Genomic DNA, 19,800 nt, shown 5'->3' on the forward strand with positions numbered 1-19,800 from the left:
AAAATCTTTAATATCGTTTAAGGGTCCAATAAACAGTGGGATAACGTAAATGAAACATGGTTTATCACAAAAAGAACTCGTCTATGAATGGCTACTTAACAAAAAATTTTCCTTCTACTTGTGTCCTCTTACTTCCTTGCAGTGTCTCTGGAACAAGAGTGGCTGCCTTGGCTGTTATAATATGCATAAGCCTGATGGCCATGGCGGGTCTGGTGGTGGCCCTCATTATTACTACAAGCGATATTCGTAAGCTCCACTCCTCACTGTATTTTTCCGCAATACACATAAAAAACAGAGAAAGAGCGCAAACAAAGGTTGCAAGAACAACTCTTCACAGATGTGGGCAAATCATTGCTATGCGCAATTCCCACCATTTTATGCGAAGCATATTACGAGAGCTCAACCCAGCTCCTCAGGCGCGGCGGTGTCGCCTTGAAACCACGTGACACCGTGACGTCACGACAGAGGAGAAGTGGCTTTGGCTCAACTCTTGCAAGACGGGCTGGGTGGGAATCGAACCAGGGTCTCCGGAGTGTGGGACGGAGACGCTACCACTGAGCCACGAGTACGATGCTTCAAAGCGGTACAAAAGCGCCTCTAGTGAATGCGGTGTTGCCTTAGAAACGAGCTGTTTCTAAGGCGTGCGTCTCTTGCTCAGGCGCACATTTCGTTGCCGCGCCGAACGCTGCTTTGCTCGACGCTCACCGCGTCCAATGCGGGGCGCGTAGTCGCTGCCCTGTAGCCCATTGTCTTACACCCCTTGGCGTGTCGACGGGAACGCTGTCGCGTTCCACTCTTGAAGGCGAAGCAGTAATGCATGAGTTGTTTCTTCGTCTAGCCGAACCAAATATAGCCAAGCAACAGCAGTTCACCAGGCTAAACAGTGGTTCAACAACTAAAATAAAGGCTAGTATGCTTCGCATCCTGGGCTTAACCTTACCTAAGCCACAGCCATTTTTTTGTTATACTACGCAATTCGAATTGACATCCGGAATGTGACAGATGGCCCTTAAGTTGCAACCCACATAACACACCGTAACATTTGTCCAATAGAAGTACTTAGCATTCGGATCGCTTGGGGAGCTAGCAACTCCACTGCACGTCCTCCCACCAGTGTGACGCCGGCTATGCCTGTCACAGCATTTCATATTTGGACGTATAATGTAACGTGCTCGGTATGCTTTCTGATATGTGAACAGTAACAGAAACCTCATTGGTAAACATTTTTTCAGGAGTCTTTGTTACACGTTCCACCATGGCTAGGCCACCGGCAGAGTGCATATCTGGCTGTTACACTGGGTTGTGTATAACTGCTCCTCGAAAATTTTCCCAGCCATTTCTGGCTGATCTGTCCTGAAATATTATTCGCGCTTCTTGCGTGCCCTTGTTTTCTTTTTCTTTAGCGCAAAGCACTTGGTACTTTCCTTTCGGGACCGCTATGTCACGTTCATACGCGCAGGCCGTTCGAAGCATGAACAGTATGGGGAGCACAGCGCTAAAGAAAGGAAGCTGACAAAATCACGTGATAATATTGGTTTGGGGAAAGGTAAACCTAAGGAGGTTCAATATATAGGAGGGAAAGGGACCGAGAAGGCCTAATCCAACACGAAAAAACGGTTCCATGGGGACGGTGATCGGCTGGCGATGACCGGTAAGTAGAACCTGAGGTGTTTGCCGACCCTGCCAGGGAGCAGAGGCATCAACATAGCGTCGGACGGAGCGAGCGACACCAGGCCGATAGACGCGGCGGCGGACGCGGTCGTAGAGGCGGGTCACCCCAAGATCTCCTGCAGTGGGTGCGTCATGCATCTCAAAGAGCAGTCTGTCGTAGATGATTTGGCATGACGTGAAGAAGATCAGAGCCGTCAGGGAGAAAGTTCCTTCGGTACAGAATGCCGCCCTGGAGGACATATCGGCGAACGGATGTGTCAGTAGGTATAGAGCGCAAACGCTCGATGAGTGCTCGCAGCGATAGGTCTCGGTACTGCTCATCGGCGATGTTAGCCAAAGCAGACAAAGAGAAAATGCCGTTGGCGGTACTACTGTCGGCGACGTCCGGCTCTTCTACCGGGTAACGAGCTAGGCAGTCAGCGCCCTTGTGTAGTCGGCCTAATTTGTCGGCGACAGAATACGACTATTTTTGGCGGCGTAAAGCCCAGCGACCATGTCTTCCTGTAGGATCTTTCAGTGAGCATAACCAGCGAACGCGGGATGCTCTGTGACAACGAAAAAGGGTGGCCATATAAGTATGGGCGGAATTTCGCAACCGCCCAAACTGGGGCAAGACACTCACGCTCAATTGCGCTCCACGGGTGAGTGGAGCCTGCTGGCGTAAGCGATAACACGGCCGTGGTCGCGCTGGCGTTGAGCCAGTACTGCGCCGATTCCGTGACCACTGGCATAAGTACGGACTTCTGTAGGCGCAGAAGGATCGAAATGGGCCAGTACGGGAGGCGTTGTGAGAAGGTCGATTAGATCGGAGAACGCAGAGGCCTCGTTATCGCCCCACTGGAAAGGGGTTTTTTTTCAAACGCTCGGTTAGTGGTCATACTATGGCGGCGAAATTTTTCCCGTAACAGCCGAAGTACGAGCGAAGGCCGATGAAGCTGCACCCATCCTTGGCACACTTCGGAACAGGGAAGTGCGTGACAGCATGGATTTTGCCTCGGGCCGGTGGCACTCCGTTCGCGTAACGAGATTTCCGAGGACGGAAATCTGCCGACGGCTGAATTGGCACTTCGAAGCGTTGAGTTGCAGACCGGCTCGACGGAAAACATCCAGGACTTCTGGGAGGCGCTTGAGGTGCGTAGCGAACGTTGGGGAAGAATACTATAACGTTGTCGAAGTAGCACAGGCACATGGACCATTTGAAACCGTGAAGAAGGGAGTCCACCATGCGTTCCATCGTGGCAGGAGCGTTACATAGAGCGAATGGCATCACTTTGAATTGAGAAACACCGTCGGGTGTTACAAAAGCTGTCTTCTCGCGGTCGAGATCGCCCAAGGCAATCTGCCAGTAGCCGGAATGAAGGTCAATAGGGGAGAAACAGCGAGCGCCGTGGAGGCAGTCAAGGGCGTCATCAATCCGAGGTAGGGGATACACGTCCATTTTGGTCATCCTCTTAAGGTGCAGATAATCCACACAAAAGCTCCATGCACCATGCTTCTTTCTTACCAGTACGACAGGTGACGCCCATGGACTACATGACGGTTAAATAATGTTCTTGGCAAGCATTCTGCGAACTTCGGCGTGGATAACTAGACGCGCAGCCGGTGACACTCGATAAGGGCGGCGATGAATAGAAGGGGCATGGCCGGTATAATTGCGACTTTTAACAGCTGGAATTTGGGGAAAGGTATGATTGTTAAAGTAAAAAATATCGTGGTAGGAAAACAGAACGTGGTAGAGCTCAAGAATGTGTTCTGACAGCATGTCGGGCGCAATCATTTTGTGTAAGTCGGCGATGTTACAGTTTCCGAATGCGATGGTAGAGGAGGATCGGCTCAATTGTCGTCTACTCAAATAGATGCTACTGAGTGATCCTCGAATAAGCAAAGCTGGGCCATAGGCATCCCGCGTGGCGGCACATGTGTCGTCCCGCCAAAATTGACCACTGCCAGGCAGACGGAATTCGCCATAATAGATAAAACTGCCTGAGGTACTGTGATCCCGTGTATGAGGAGGGCGTCCTCTATAGGAGCCGCGATGTAGCGACCATCAGGCACTGGTTGGGTTGACACTACGTCAACGTAAGTCAGCGCGGAAGGTGGCAAGCGAACGTAAGTCAGCGCCGAAGGTGGCAAGCCAACGAAGTCGACGGAACTGAGGACACTGGGGTGTGGTTCAACGGGATCCAGAAAGGGCAAGTCAAGGCGGAGACTACTGGCGGAACAATTGATGACAGGAGAGTCCGCGGATATGAAGTCTAAGGCGAGGATGATGTCAATGGCAATGCCAATGCCAATGCCAATGGACCTAGGGTTGCCTGCTAACAGCCGCATTGGCAACATCGGTAATTTTGTTGTTTTCAATGACTAGCTCGTCAACCAAAATACTTGCCTGCATTTATAATTAGTTCCACATATGCGTAAGCTCGAACGTCTGATTGTGTGATGCATTAGAAAACGTTAACCACAAGTCTTTCCAGCTCGCTAGATTTTCGCACGTATTTTTTTCACGGTTCAATATTGCGGAAGTGTCACACATTTCAGCATTCCAGAAAAAGAATCACACAATTTGAATGTACTACAGAACATAATTCTGAAGAAACCATTTTAACTAAAAAAACGAACAGCAAGGTAATCGTACCCCTGTACCCTGTACACAGACGGGAAACTCCCAAAACTAACTATGTAGATAAAAACGAACTACACCTCATCAATACACCGTTCCATAGTTCTACTGAACATATGACAAATGGAAACTAGAAAGTGAACGTTCTGTCCATCCCCAGTGGTGGCGGACATCGGCCCGGCGTGGCGCAAGTTGTCGCTCTACGTGCTTCGGACGCGGCGTAGACATCAACCTCCACAGCGAGTGACGGGTTTGTGGTCCTCTGCCGAGGTCAGCGTAGCACAAAACTCTTCGCCACTCGGGCGCTGTGTCACTCACATAGTCAAGCGGTTGCCTCCGTGGCTCTAGACTGTGGTAGCTTTGCAGAAATTGCAGCGCTTACATTTCTACTGACGTGCAAGTCCAGAGGGAATCTAGACAGAATGACAGAGAGCAGGAGGAGAGCAAGCAGAGAATGGGTAGAACGGACGCAGTTGCGAAAATAGTGAATAACATCCTTGCCACTGTTCACTCGCAGTTCGCATACCAAGAGGGAGGGAGGGGGAGGTGACGTGGGAAGTCATGGAAACACTGCCACTATAGACACAACAGCGGTTACGGGCAAACGGAGTACATTTACGATCAGGTACGATAGTGCACGTGTGTGCTATTTCTGAAAAAGACCCTCCAAATCTGTCCAGGGGACAACTTACGCCACGCGTGCAGAGTCAGAACCGCATTAAAGCGCAACGAAGGGCTTGGGCCACTCTCCGGAAGCGGCCACACGTCAAATTAAGACTTTTGTTCGCGTCGCGCTTGCTTTGCGGCTATGGCATTGCTTGAAGTCATGGATTCCATCCCGACCAAGGGACGGAGTTTACTCTCACATGTTATCAAATATGACGCACAACAGCACCTCGGGCAAGCACCTCCCCCTGTGTGTACTTAGCATTACTCAGAAAAACAGCAGTGCTGCTTGCAAGGTAACTGTTTACATCAACTCACCACTTTCGTGTTGGACTAGTGGCTGAAAAAATTAAGCATTCACCATCAACATTATCGCTAATTATCTTCAATCAAAGCAAACAGAACCGAGAACTTCGCTTACATCAATTCCAAAAGTGCGTGGGATCCACATAACTATTACAGCGAAAGCTGAATATGGCTAACCTTCCATATTTTTTTGCGTCCGACAACAGAAACAGACTTAGCGAGCTCTAGCAAACCAATACGCAATTGGCTTCATTGTTTGCTTTGCGTGATGATATACGGGTGCAGTAAGGCGGCTTAGGTGTGAAAATGCGGAACTGATTAGAATGCTCGCCGTGAAAAAGAGCGTGACGTCAAGGTTATCGCAGTATATGAGCAGGAGAGGTATCGGCGCTAAAGACAGCTGCCGTACCAATTGAGCGGACAACTATAGTTCGTACACCCGAAGAAGAACACGCGTACTCGGAGTGCCGGAAAGAACAGGAACGAGAATGCAAGTGGCGCAGGCGCGAGAGAACCACTGACGAAGAACGTGGCCGCGATGCTGAAAGAAAACGAATACTGTCAGCACGGGCACCTCCGAACAAGCGACGACGCAACAATCGCAACACAAAAGAAACACAACCATCCCACTCCGTGAAGATGGAATGGCAGCGAAAAGAACTTTGCTTTTCGTTTGAGAGCTTTGACTGTCATCACCTTTCGCTGCCATTCCATCTTGACAAAGGGGAATGGTCTTTTTCTTCTCATTTTCTTCTCATTTTTCTTCTATCGGGCATCACGTATCAAGTGTTCAAACGATGCTCTCCACATCGTTTCTCTATCCGGCTTCGTCGTCTTCTTCACATGTGTCTGCGCGCCCTTTTCAAGATACGTGTTTAGCCTTCTCACTACTGACAAGCGTCACAGCTGCAAAAGGATGCCAACTGAAGGCGTAGCCCTACATTAAGCGCACATGACAACAACTCTCACAAAACAGGTTTCACGCAGCCTGTAGCACTAAATGGCCGACAAGCGGACTTGTTAGCGCGAAAAACCAACCACGCGAAGGCTCAGCTGTTGGGTGCTGCTACGAGCATACAGTTGCGTGGCGCACGTTCTGGAAGCACAGCACAGCGGTTAGCCCTACGAGAAAATACACGACTGAAGCGCAAAAGAAAGGAACAGAAAGCAAGCCACGGCCCTTAACATCAAAGGAACAGAAAGCAAGCCACAGCTGTTAACTAGATGCGTAGTGCGGGTCCACGGATGCGCCCCTGGTGTTGACCTTGCCACTTTCACTCCGGAAAGAAGGCAGCCGCCTCCTGTTGTCTTCTCGGCGCTCGTGCTTCTCTGCTTGATTCACGCTTTTCAAGGAAAAGAAACGACAGCCGTCAAATGTCTGTGGTGGCCAAAGCTTTCAGGCAAATTATAAAAAAAAACAACTGTTGCATGGGCATGTGGTAAAATATCTCCCCAAACTTACGGTGACATTGTTCGTAAAGAATTATGGTTTTCTACGTCCACCATTTCGACCACCTGGGGTTCTTGAACACGGCCGTAAATATAAGGTGTCACTGTTCAAACCATTTCTCGCCAGGTCTCATCAGCGGCAGCTATATATGGCAGTAATGAATCGCCGCTCGGGAAAATAATTGTTATCATACGGGTGTAAGTTGCGCTTCATGTTTACATGGGTAGGCGATGATGATACCGTCCTGCCCATGTATTGATTGAGTTTGTCTGCAATGCAGCATCCGGGTTAACGGCATCTTGCTTAGGTTCTGAATGGCGCTTGCCCTCTCTACCACTGGCCGCTTCCTTACCGTGTTGCTCTTCCGAGGACGCATTACTATAGGAGTGCATCCTGGTTTGTGTTGAATATCCTGAGACTTGCAAGGGCGAATTTTGTTATTTTTACGCGGCACGTCTTATCTTCGCACCAGCTGTCACGCCATTGATGTTTTTAGATCTAAGTTATGCATGCTATTGCGCATGTTGAATTGGTACTACTCGCTTCATGCCCAAGTACCGGGTATTTACCTCGCCTCGTTTTTCAGGGGCCTACATCCCGCTATGTTTTGTCGCACTTTGGGAAGAGTAGAGATACGGCCTATTTACGCTGACATACATCAAGTCAAATGCTAACAGCTGGTACGGACCCTCCGTCACGTCCAGCTATTTGCGCTTCACTTGCAGTTTATTCCGTGTATTTATGTTCAAGTGCTTTTTTACAGCTTCATTTCTTTCACGCGAGGATTCCTTCGATACTGTAGTTGCTTTGGAAATGTTTTAGAAAAGAGGCAGGTTTCGGCCGGGGATTGTGGTCAGGTGCTACCTGTGGTATTTCGCTTCAATTATGGGCGAAAAACTCTCGTTGAAATTGTGAAGTCATTATGCCTTGATGGTCCCTGAGCCGACTTACCACGAGTGGTGCTCTTTTGAATTCAGATTTTGTAGTGATTTCTATCTTATCTTTCGCGGCGTAGCAGTGTAATGCCTGCGACACACAGTACAAAACCTGGCCTTGCCGGCTTTGCTCCAACTTTAAATGCATTGTGTGGTTTCCTTTTTCCTTAAAATAAAAAAAAAATGTGTTCATAAGTTTGCTAAGACTTCAGCTTTGCACGTTTCCAGGCAGGTCACTGAGGAAATTTCAGATTGTGATAACTGCAGCGGGAACGACGACGTAAGCAGCAGAATTGGAAGGACGGTGCTGCGCTATCTCAGACCCCAGAGTTCGGTGAATTCGTTCACTAATGTACGTATTCCCATTAACAAATTTGCAATTACTATTCTTGAGGTGACATTGACAGCACTTACTTGGGAACGTCACGCGTATTCATTGGTAGCAAGATCACTAAAATATGTGTCGGCATCGAGCCGTGTTTAGAGATATAAGTTTGCACGAAAGCGTGTGCGTGTTGTTGAAGTACAAAAACATTGTTAGGGCAAGGGCAAACTAAACAATATCACAATTGAGACAGTTCCTTAGTCAATAAAACGAAGTGGCTACATTACACGAGCTATACTTTCTGTCGCTGGGCTTCGTTGCACTTGTGTGCTGGACGCGTGTGGCACGTATGTAAACATGCTTTTCTTCACGTCCGGCTGTACTGTGTACATGTTCACCCTTATATAGGTCTGCACCTTTCCTGCACCTGTCAATGCTGTCAAGCAGCGGTGGGACATCGGAAAAAAGACAAAATCACTGCCCTAACTTTTTCAAACCTCGTTTCAAAGGGTTGTCGGCCACTACGTTGCAATGACACTTTCGGAAGCGCCCGCTAGATAGCCGTCAGTAAACCTCTATAGGCGGTTCGATACGCCTATACTCGTGAAAAAGTTATTTGGAAATTAGGACAGTGTCTTACCAGTACTCACCTACGGGGCAGAAACCTGGAGGCTTACGAAAAGGGTTCTACTGAAATTGAGGACGACGCAACGAGCTATGGAAAGAAGAATGATAGGTGTAACGTTAAGGGATAAGAAAAGAGCAGATTGGGTGAGGGAACAAACGCGAGTTAATGACATCTTAGTTGAAATCAAGAAAAAGAAATGGGCATGGGCAGGACATGTAATGAGGAGGGAAGATAACCGATGGTCATTAAGGGTTACGGACTGGATTCCAAGGGAAGGGAAGCGTAGCAGGGGACGGCAGAAAGTTAGGTGGGCGGATGAGATTAAGAAGTTTGCAGGGACGGCATGGCCACAATTAGTACATGACCGGGGTTGTTGGAGAAATATGGGAGAGGCCTTTGCCCTGCAGTGGGCGTAACCAGGCTGATGATGATGATGATGGAGGCAAATCGCACAGAAGCGAGAGCGCTCCCAGAATGAGTCTCGAACTTTCATCCGCGTTAGTTTAAACTGGGAAAGAGAAAACATAAACACCTTCTTTAAAACAGCTGCACAAGAAAAAAAAACATCACTGAGTGTTGAAATCAACTTAATTTGCGAGGTATCCCTTCCGGGTGTAGGATATCGTAACAGAGTCGCACGTTGAACCTGCGTCGATACAGCGTCTGGTCCGAGGGCCCAAAAACCCTTGCCAAATGCTGTCGGACTACTTGGCGCGGTTACACATGTGTGGAACCGCCGTCGCTGTGCCTTCCCCTCAATGTCACAGAAAGCTTTCCCTGAGTATAATATCATCAGCAGATGCATACGCCGTCGATTTGTGGCTTTTCGGGCGTCACGAGTCAACCGTTGAGTAATGTTGGTTGTTTAAAACCCTTTCTGGGAGCGTTTCCATGGTTTTCTCGTTTAACGCCACCGCATTGAAACACGGAAAAAAGAAACTGGAGGAAATGTAGCCAGTTCGAAGTTTGACAAATGTGTTGTATTCGAATGCGATGCACAATTTAACATTGCAGCTTACACATTTGTGCAAGGTATTGTATATTTGGGCTAGTACATTTGACTAATTAGCCAAACATAAATTACACGAAAAATTCAACAGCGGGGACAGGGCGACTACTAATGAAACGCTGTTGGTCCCATCATCGTGTCCTCTAGCCCTCCTCCCCAAACGTTTTTTTTTCTTTTTTTTTTTACAACAGCTCGGCTTCCGTAAGCTGGGTCACACCGTATACAAACCCTCCTGAGAGATGGCGTTTTCGTTGTCTTGCTGAAGAGGTCATGCCCGCGACTGCCATCCTATGCCGAATTGGTTTTAACCGTTTCCCCATCTGTGCAACCCCTACAAATCTGCAGGCTCTGCTCTCTACAAAAATGTGCAGTAAAACAAGAGTACTTGGATATCATGAGTGGACCTTATATATGTTTGCGAGAGCCTAAGTTCTTTATCAAATTTAAACTTTTTTTGGCCTTTTTGCGGGGCATTACAGGCCTAGTCGGTCGGCTTCTTGCCGCTATATGTGGGCTGGCGCTAAAAATCCTCATAGTAAAATGGGCCAATTTTCGAGATGGCGTGATTAAATGTGGCCTGATTTGGGATATAGTGTAATCCGTAGTCACGAGGAAAACGTGAGGTTTGTTAGGGGGGGTTTCGGCGTATCACTAATTTGCCGAGCAGGTAAGTAACATCTATGCTTCAAATCAAGTTGCCGAGCATGAACAGGTTACGGCAATTGAATAACCGCTTCACGTCAGCTTCGCATTAGCCTATACTGATATGTCTTGGACCTACAGAAGATTTTGAATTGTGGAACGCTGCAGCTGTAATTAGAGCTACATGCGCTACAACATGACGAGACTTAACTTAGGCGCTCATACAGCTGGAGCGCATCAACTGACGCGACATCAATCTCAATATTTTATAGGGAATCGCAAGCTTGTCATTGCCGTTTATGCACACATAGTAAACATTCCACGCCAGCTGCCTTGAATATGCAAGGTGGCTACACCCAGCGACACTTTATGTGAGTAGTTCTACCGAATTTTGTGGCAATATCTTGTATTCGAACATGCGCCATGATGGGAAGTTTGGAGCATACACGGGTCCATACTTTACGTACAAAGAACGATTTACGTAGAAGTACAGCGTTATGTGCCCATCTGGAATTCGTCGTATATCGTACAGAACAAGGCCCTTTATAACTGCATGTCCCTAGGCTAGATAGTAAACGCACTAGGTATTGAAAAGTGAAATACCACCATTTCATTTCATACCACCATTGCCAGGTGTAATGGCAACCCCACTAAACCCGCTCGTCATGTATTTAAAGCCGTCTGTGCCAATGGTGGCTGAGCGGCCTCGACTATACCGCACATCTCGCTTTTTGGATAAGCCAAGCTCGATTTCACGACTTAAATTCTGACAGCGTTTTCTTCATTTCTCTTCGGTGATTATTTAGCTGGTTAGTCTCAGGGAATAACATACGTCGTTTCTCGACACAATCGCTAAAATGTCAAACATCGTAGTCACGTGAGGGTAGAGTGGGCAAATTGAGCCGGAAGGTTTGTTACATTACACTATGCGACCCATTGTGGCCTGTTTCTCCGCAGCTGGTGGGGACGTCACCGTCGCGCGCACCTATGCAGACATCGACAACGATCCACTCGCAAATTCGCGTCCCTCAGCAGCAAAGCACTCAACGCCAGCCACCCCAGAAAGGATATCTTCTACCTCATCCGTTGGTAGGTGTCTTTTTGTTGTCGAAATGTATTAACAATGTTGGATTACATGACAATTTCACTCTTTGCTTTCTTTTTTTGCTACGAGAGTGGTTCAAGGGACGCTTCAGTTTAAAAACGTCCATGTCTTAAGCTCTTAGACTAGATTGGGACGAATTGAGCGCAATTATGAAAATGACCATGTCCACCTTTGAAGATCTAAGCGCCCAGCTCATTGGCTTAAGCAGTAATGTCAGTCTCAAGATTCTCTTCCTTTTGTTGCGATAGCTATATTACGCCAGGTTTTCGCCTCTTCGCCATCGCCGCACTTTGAGCCGTGGCCGCACTGTGACGTCAGACCACGGCCGTCGATCCTCCGGCAATTCGGCTCGTCGCGGTCGCCATGCGGCCACCGCTCCTGCAATTGGCCGCTCGCAACGCCCTCTGTATAACGTCACACCCCGCGCTCCGCAGCTGTGATAACCGGGAATATAGAAGCGGAGAGCTCGCGTCGCTGTCGCCATAATTGGGGCCGTAGTATGGATAGCGGCAAGTAGGCCAGCACTAAGTTTAATAACATGTCTAACTACAAGCGAAGCCTATGCCGAGCCGGTGTCTTTAGCTATCGCTACTCCACTAGGCTTAACCAGAGTTAAAGTAAATCCAATTTTTAAAACTCTATTACCTCTCATAGTAGTGAAAATCAGGGGATGGATAGTAGTATAATTTAACATATGCTCTAGGAAAGGCCCAGGAACAAAAAGGTCCTAAAAAATCACGGCTTTATAAAGTTCGCATTTCCATAATTCCATTGAGCTAATAACACTATTTTTGCTTTGTGTAAGTTTCGAACGAGCGTATGACAACTCGGCATGGAGCTGTTGCCTCCATTTTTCATATTAGCACTAGCAGATTGCTCGTACACTTGAGGAACCACTTATTTAAGCAGAATTTTTGTTTTCATAAGCGGGTGTCAGTTTCTTAAAGAGGTCCTCAACCATCATGCGCTGAACACTCAACGAGACCTTGGGACGAATATTTTGCCACCCAAATATTTTGCATTCATCGTTGTTCAAAGGCTGCCTTCGTACTGCTACGGCCGACACTTCACAGTTGTCACGGACCACCACTCAATCTACTGGCTCATAAACTTATGTGATCCATCTAGTCGGCTTGCGCGCTAGACCGGTAAATTTCACGAGTAAAGCTTCGCTGTGTCATACAAGACGGTACGGCACTATGCTGACGCTGACTGCCTTTCAAGTATGTTAATTTGTTCCATGAACTGCGACGCTGACTACGTTTGAAGGCTGTCTTGCTTCCCTGGCACCTGCTTTGCTCTCCCGACAGCGATGCGCTCAAGGTTCAGACGCGGAAGTACCCAAGTTTCCGCCATGTTTTTCCGCAACGCGACATTCTGCCCTTGCACGTGATTTTCGCGTCCGCGATGGATTACTCTTCAAAACGAGCTGCACTACAACTGATGCATCCATAAGATGGGTGGGTCCGGAGATCCTACGCCCTTTTGCTGTACGTATCATGCGTGATTACCCCGCGTCAAGACTCCTGGGACCAGCGCGGTCTCTGTACCGGGATTGTGAACGCTCTTATAGGTAAAAATGTGTCATAGAAGCCAACAATACGTTGCCAGCAGCACTGCCTCTCAGTGTTATAAACAAGCGAACAAAGGGCCTGCCAGTCAAATTCTACCTGTGCGGCCTCCAACTTCTGCTTTTGAGCGAGCTGGCCTCTTCCACGAGCTGCCGTGGGTAGAAACTGGATAGTGGTGTGCGTGGACCGCAATACTTGTTGCTGCGAGACGGCAGCCATCGCTGCTGGGCTCTCTCTTTTCTTCCTTCGCTTCATAATTCCCCGGCATGGGCAGCCTCCAGTGCTAGTCAGCGACCGTGGGCACTGACTACAGTTCACTGCAGATGTGGAGAAGCTCCTAATCTTGTGAGCTCCTACCTTCTGACATACCATGCTGTACCATTCCATAACACATCTGCTTACAGAACGTGCCAGTCGAAGGCTTATGCTTACAAATCTTTGTCGCATTAAGTTATTGGAATTGGAATGAAATTATTGCGTTTATGACGTACGCTTCCCATCCCGCAACGCACCCGATGACTTGGTACAGCTTATTCTTTCTTCTGTATGCGCCACCCTCTCATTTCACCCAAGACATCGCCCTCACAGTGTCGTCTATACTGGCGATCCTTCTATGGCAGCTACACCCTGGCGTGCTGAAGAGGCTCATCGGCTTGCTCGTCTATGCGCACTAGCTTCACAGGATAAATGATAGACACGATACAACAGCTGCCGCTGCTGTTTCATCTATACAGCTAGTTTTTTTGGTCTAGCTGGCGACCTCAGCACGGAAATGCGGTCCTAAAACATACACCCAGCGCAAAGCCGCATGACTCGCCCTAAGGCTGTGTCTGTATTACTGGTTTTGTTTGAAATCTAAATATTCTGGCATGTTTTCTTGAATTAGGGGTTTTTACGTGCCAAAACTACGACTTGATTGTGAGGCACGCCGTAGTGGGGGACGCCAGAAATTTGCACCACCTGGGGTTCTTGAACGTGCACCTGCATATTGTGTTGAGAAGAACGTCATCAACATTCAGAACTTGTTATTTTCGTTGAAAACAACCAGCTTTTACTTTCTAATTAGCCGAGCATTACAATAACAATGTCAAATCCCTTAACTGTAAGCGGAGATCACCCAACAAGGCCCTAGTTCCGGTGAAGGAAGTGCAAGCATTGGCTTCACATTTTCTGGTAAGAGGCTACGGGAGCTTTCTTCAGCCTCCTAGGTGGTAACGCAGCGATTAATTTATGACGTATGTTTAGCATGGATACAGTGGTAATGGTGATATTTTGTTAGGGGACGAGCAATTACATGGTAGGGTTCAACAGTCAGTTAGACCCACAGTAAAGCGATCAATAAAAATACTCCAGCCTATAGAAGGGCACCCGCCGTGGTTGCTCAGTGGCTATGGTGTTAGGCTGCTGAGCACGAGGTCGCGGGATCGAATCCCGGCCATGGCGGCGGCATTTCGATGGGGGCGAAATGCGAAAACACCCGTGCACTTAGATTTAGGTGCACGTTAAAGAACCCCAGGTGGTCGAAATTTCCGGAGTCCCCCACTACGGCGTGCCTCATAATCAGAAAGTGGTTTTGGCACGTAAAACCCCATATATTATTATTATTATAGAAAGGCGAAGGAAAGACGAAGGGAAGAAGGAAAGAGAAAGGAAGGAAAGGGGAAGCAGAATGTAGCAATATTGAAACGGAGCACTTAGGGGCCACAATAAACATGAGGAGATGCGTGAAATCCGGAAAGCAGTAATGCTTCCCGCGCTAACGTTTGCTAGTGCCATTTTGCGCTTAAAATCTAATATCTTCTCGGGGTCGGAAACCAAAGATGGTTAGGCCGGTTGGCTTTCGGAGCCCGCGGTAAAGTCACAAATGAGGCATTGCAGGATGGCGCAGCTCTATACGCGTTTTCATTTCGCGATACATTGGATGGCGCGGACAAACCGTCTCGTGCGGAACGTTGCAAATGGAGCGAATTGCGGCGCGACTGCCTCACTAATCTGGAGACGGCGAGAGGCAGCGCGTGGGTGACGCGTGAGAGCGACTCACAGCAGCCACTGCCGACAGACCTCCCAGACGACGCGTGCTACTCTGGCCCCATCGTCGCACTGCGCTTTCCTCCTCGCGTCTTTCATTAGTTGCTATGCTCCGCGTTCGTTTTTTTAATCTTTTGATGTTACGCCGCTGTCGATGCCGACGCTTGCCGCAAGAACACGGGCATAAGAGCTGCGCTCTAAAAGAATCAAGGAGATGTACGCCAAAACATGAGAACGAATGCCCTGTATAGGATACTTGTTGAGCATCAGCAGCTTTGGTTTCCACGCACATTTCTTCCAGTTATGTGTTATACAAGAAAAAACAGTAGATATGCAGATTTTTTTAGGCGGACCCAACTGAAAAAAATAAATCAACATTAGGTAATCTGACTGCTCACTTTATATGTAAAGTCTCTCGATGAACCAGGTATTCAGCATTGCAACAATACTTAATTACAAAAGAAATGCGTAACTAATTACGCAGTTGTTTTATGTGAAATATACAATGAATGTATGATGACTGGGGTTTTAGTGCCAAAACCATGAGTTGAATATGAGGCACGCTTGATTATCATGCAGCGTCCGGAAAAGTTCTGACAGGTGACCTTTCACGTGCGCACAATGCAAGGGACGCTGGAGTTTGTTCGTTTGCCCCCATCGAGATGCGGCGGCCGGGGTCTCGCAAGACACGAGCTAACATTCAAAATCAATACATGAGTAAATAAATAACCAAATGTCCCCGAATAAACGTAACCATGCCCATCATTTAAATGAACGAATATTCAAATATTTACAGAATAAAGTGACTTCATTACTTTACTATATTTTTTAGCGCGGATGACAATATTCCGGCGACAACCGATGTCTGGACTTCAAACTAAATTAAATCGGGGAAAATGAAGTATTTGCTGTAAACGAATGCTTCGCCTAAATTATAAAAAACTAGGAAAAATCACAAACAGCACGAACTTATATGCCCACGTGAGCCACGCACAACCGGTGTAACTTATAACCGCAGTCCTGGGAGAACAACGGATGTTGGAGATGGCGTTGCTGCCGCATGGGCTGGCGCGACGTTAACACGCTTGCACCCCAAACCAATGCATGCCGTATGCCACTCCTGAACACACTATCAACTTCTAGTACACCCTACTTCAGCGGTGGCGTGTTGCAGGCGACGGTAGCTTAAGATACATCCAACTTTTCAGTCTATGTCCTTCGAGATCAGCGGGAGTTGCTTACCTCAACCACCGCCGAATCTTGGTTCCATGTTCAACTAGTGCCGCCTCTCCAGTTAAGCCTACAGCGAGAAAATATTGACTACGCACCTGAGAAACAGCGCACTACAGTCACCAGTGTATTGCTATCGAAGCATCATGAAACAAGCTTAAAGCAAATTAATCTGTCAGTTGAGCGCGAAAAAATAAAAGAGCACAGGAAGACGCCTTTGTATAACCGAAGCCGCCGGCTCCCTTTCCGGCTCGGACCGCCATATTGGTATCCGCAAGGTACCATTACATGCCTTACATACCATTACATGCCATTACCAGCATTGAGACGACGCCATTATTCAGTCGCAAAGTGAAGCGCGATGCCGTTCAGTCAATTTCGCTGCAAATATGCTGCCACCTTCCATTGCCATATCTGGGAACGGAAATGCACTGGCTGCGTGTAGCGCTGGACGCGTGCTACATTTCTTAAACGAGGTAGCTGTTACAACGTGGGCAAAAGTACATTTGCCGAAACACTGGGATTTGTGGTGTACATAAATCGCTAGATGTACCGCGCTTTGACTGTAGGTAAAAAAATCCGAGCTAGTAAGAATTCTTCTCAAGCATTCCTCAGCGGTGGGGGAAGGGGGGGCATATGTCATCGTTCTTAGACTCTTTCGAAGTTGCAATATTCTTCTGTTAAAGCCGACCCCTCTCGTAATTTTTTGCATTGCCTGGCGGTGTTATTTGCAAGACGACTCTTGGAATGCACTCAGAAAATAATAGCGACTCTGTTCGAGCAGCTGCCCATGGAGATTGTGTTGAGCTCAGATGCAAGCACTGAAAGGTTTCGCTTATAAGAAACGCACCTCAGTTACACTTGAGCAACGTGTGTTCGCAAGAGTAATGCTTTTTCTCGTAGCTGAACTACACCTGCGTAATCGATATGCCCAAGACTAATCCTGCGCTTCCCATATCCTGCACGCAGATAAAGAAATCATCTGCACCGTAAGCGAGACTGCCAGCTCTGAAAGCATGTACCCACCCGACAAGTACTGTGACTACCTGTTTTACATCGAAGTGTACGCACGTGAAGGCCGAATTGCAAGCTGGACGAATACCAATGGCTGGAATGTATTCCGCCGGAGGGCCAGGACATACAAGATTATGAAGCTGGGAATTTCATTCGACTTTTTGTAAGTTCTAACAATCGTTGGCTTTCGAGGTTAAAAAAAGTGATCACCTGAAAAAAACTTCGCAATTCCGCCAGAAACGCGAGACACCGATCGCGATAGCTAATTAGTAGATAGCTGTACGAAGTAAGTAACTAAATTAACAATGATAGTATGAGTAAGCGTAACTCAACGAGGACGTAGAAAGAAACAGATACACGGAGACAGCGCTGTCTTTGTCTGCGTCTTTCTACCTCATTCTTTAGTCGCGCTTATATCATGGTTTATCATAGTTATCATGGTTGATCATGGTATCATGGTTATCTTTCTATCCTGGTCGCGATTCTATCATGGTTTAAAACCATGTAGCCCGTCAACGTGTTTTAATTCAATTAACTAGCACTGTTTCACGCGCACACAGGTAAAAAGAATAAACATCGCTCGATGACAGCGGAAACTGCATGTGAAAAACGCTGAAGTTAGGAATCGTGGCCGGCAGCCGCGAGCCAATTGAGGTCCGTGCATCTCAAGCACAGCGTATACAAAGCGACCGACACTATGCGCACTGTGCAAACTTCGCAGATGGCTTTGAAGATGAGGCCCGCGTGGGCGCGCACATTACCCGCGTCGCAGACCGCTTTCAAGGCATATGAGCGCCTGCAATGCGTACCTGTGGCGTTCGCCAAAGGCGTTCATAGAATAAAGAGCCAACTTTAGAGAAGGAAAACTGTACCTTCGACAGTGGTTCGAAAATAACGTAGAGTTTCTTCCTGTAACACCTAGAGAGAAATCTGGCGCCACCGCATATGCGCTTTTCTTAAGGGGTGCCGTGCCGTCATGGGATGGACAGTGTATGTGTCTGCCAGGCATGTGTTGGCTGGTTTTGTAACAGGCTTCATCAAAAACGTTGATATGGCTACGCAAATAAGGCGTTCTTAAAGTGAAATCTTCATAAAATATTTTAATAAACGCACATTGCATCTTTACTCACCTACGATGCATGACCAATCGAAGAAAAGCGAGAACAGACGATAAACTGTTCCGAAGCGAGCACGAATCTTGTGGTCTGTCCTCCAACTTTAGCGGCCTGCTGATACTTTTTACGTATCATATAATTGTACATGCAATAACAAGTTCTCATAGTTGAACAAAACATGTTTTCGTGTAATAATAAAGCTAAAACAGCTTTCTTACGTACGGTTTTAGTAGAAAATGGATGAGTGTAACAGCGGGAACGGGGCCTGCCTGGCTCTCCGAGAACGATGCCAATGCGAAGTCGCAATATATCGGCATTCCCATGCATACCACATCGCAGCAGCGCCAGATTTCCTTCCCTCTAGGTAATATAGTGACAAACTCTATGGAAAGTAAGAAACTGCAGCGCATGGAACTTAGCGGGGGCACCGAATGATGGCGCTACTTAAACAGGAAGCGGAAATGCCATTTTTAGTGCAATATTCAATATGGCCGCATTTTACTGGTGGCGCACGTTGGGTACGTGCCATGCTCGCCTTTTTGGCTTTGCGGCATGCATCAGCTGCCGCGTTTTATTGTCCAGGAAACTAAAGAGCCTCTACTGACGCCCATACAAACAAGCCACAAGTGAATGTACAGGACGTGCGAATTTGTAGCCAGCAGAAAAGCAGTGCATCTTCTCGAACAAGAGCAGAAATAAAATTTGCATGAGAAGATGCGCTGAAACCATTAACGCGAGCTCGTAAACTGCTCACTTTCATCGTCGCACATGGCTATGTGGTTGCGAGTGACGATCAGTAGCGCAGGCAAATTGGGCAGTGCAACACCTGTCTGCATTGACAGTCGCCGTAACTTGCATTCCGAAGCAATCGGGTGACGGAAAGCATCTGACGGAAGCGACATGGACTCCCCGGCATATTAACTTTACCTGCATTACAACCTGCATGTTTCTTTTTCTCCTTTTGGGAGGGGGGGCTAATGTGTAACTCATACTTGGTGCCCCACGTACTCAATATGGGCATCGCATTCTGCAGCCACTTTCGCAGGCCTTTCCACCCATGCGGCTATTACCATCATTCACTTTGGACCAGTTAATCACGTATGCGTTCTCCGTTCCCGCCACATCAAGGCCGATGAAGGCCCACAAGCATAATCTACCAGCGGCTGCAGCAGGAAAGGGCAAATAGGGAGCACCAATCGCAGTGCATGTAAACAGAGAGTCTGTCGCTGCGCGGACTGCAGGAGCAGGTGCTTACCTCGAGAGGGCGTTGCCCTATGCAACTAACCAGGCCGCCATATCTTGGAAATGTGACACGGCAACCATGACCAAGTGGGACAACATTGAAAAAGACTCTGCAATCACTTCAGCATAATCTAACATAACGCTCAATCTATACTTTGAGACTATACACTACACATTGGCTACGATCCACATGACAACTATGAGCATACACGCACACGGTTTGCTTGCGGCACATACAAC

At 47.7% G+C, this 19,800-nt stretch overlaps 1 protein-coding gene across 4 annotated transcripts in view; it reads left to right on the forward strand.

The window, feature by feature from the left end:
- The window catches only part of LOC139050397 (uncharacterized), an 84,260-nt gene that overhangs the window by 23,262 nt on the left and 41,198 nt on the right, over positions 1–19,800 (forward strand). For all 4 annotated transcript variants that reach the window (XM_070526698.1, XM_070526699.1, XM_070526701.1 and 1 more), the window contains 3 exons: positions 143–246; positions 11,213–11,344; positions 17,159–17,366. In XM_070526698.1, coding sequence (XP_070382799.1) covers positions 143–246; positions 11,213–11,344; positions 17,159–17,366 — 444 coding nt within the window. The remainder of the gene's footprint in view (positions 1–142; positions 247–11,212; positions 11,345–17,158; positions 17,367–19,800) is intronic.

The sequence above is a fragment of the Dermacentor albipictus genome, chromosome 10 (assembly GCF_038994185.2).
Source record: "Dermacentor albipictus isolate Rhodes 1998 colony chromosome 10, USDA_Dalb.pri_finalv2, whole genome shotgun sequence".
NCBI classification, from domain to species: domain Eukaryota; kingdom Metazoa; phylum Arthropoda; class Arachnida; order Ixodida; family Ixodidae; genus Dermacentor; species Dermacentor albipictus.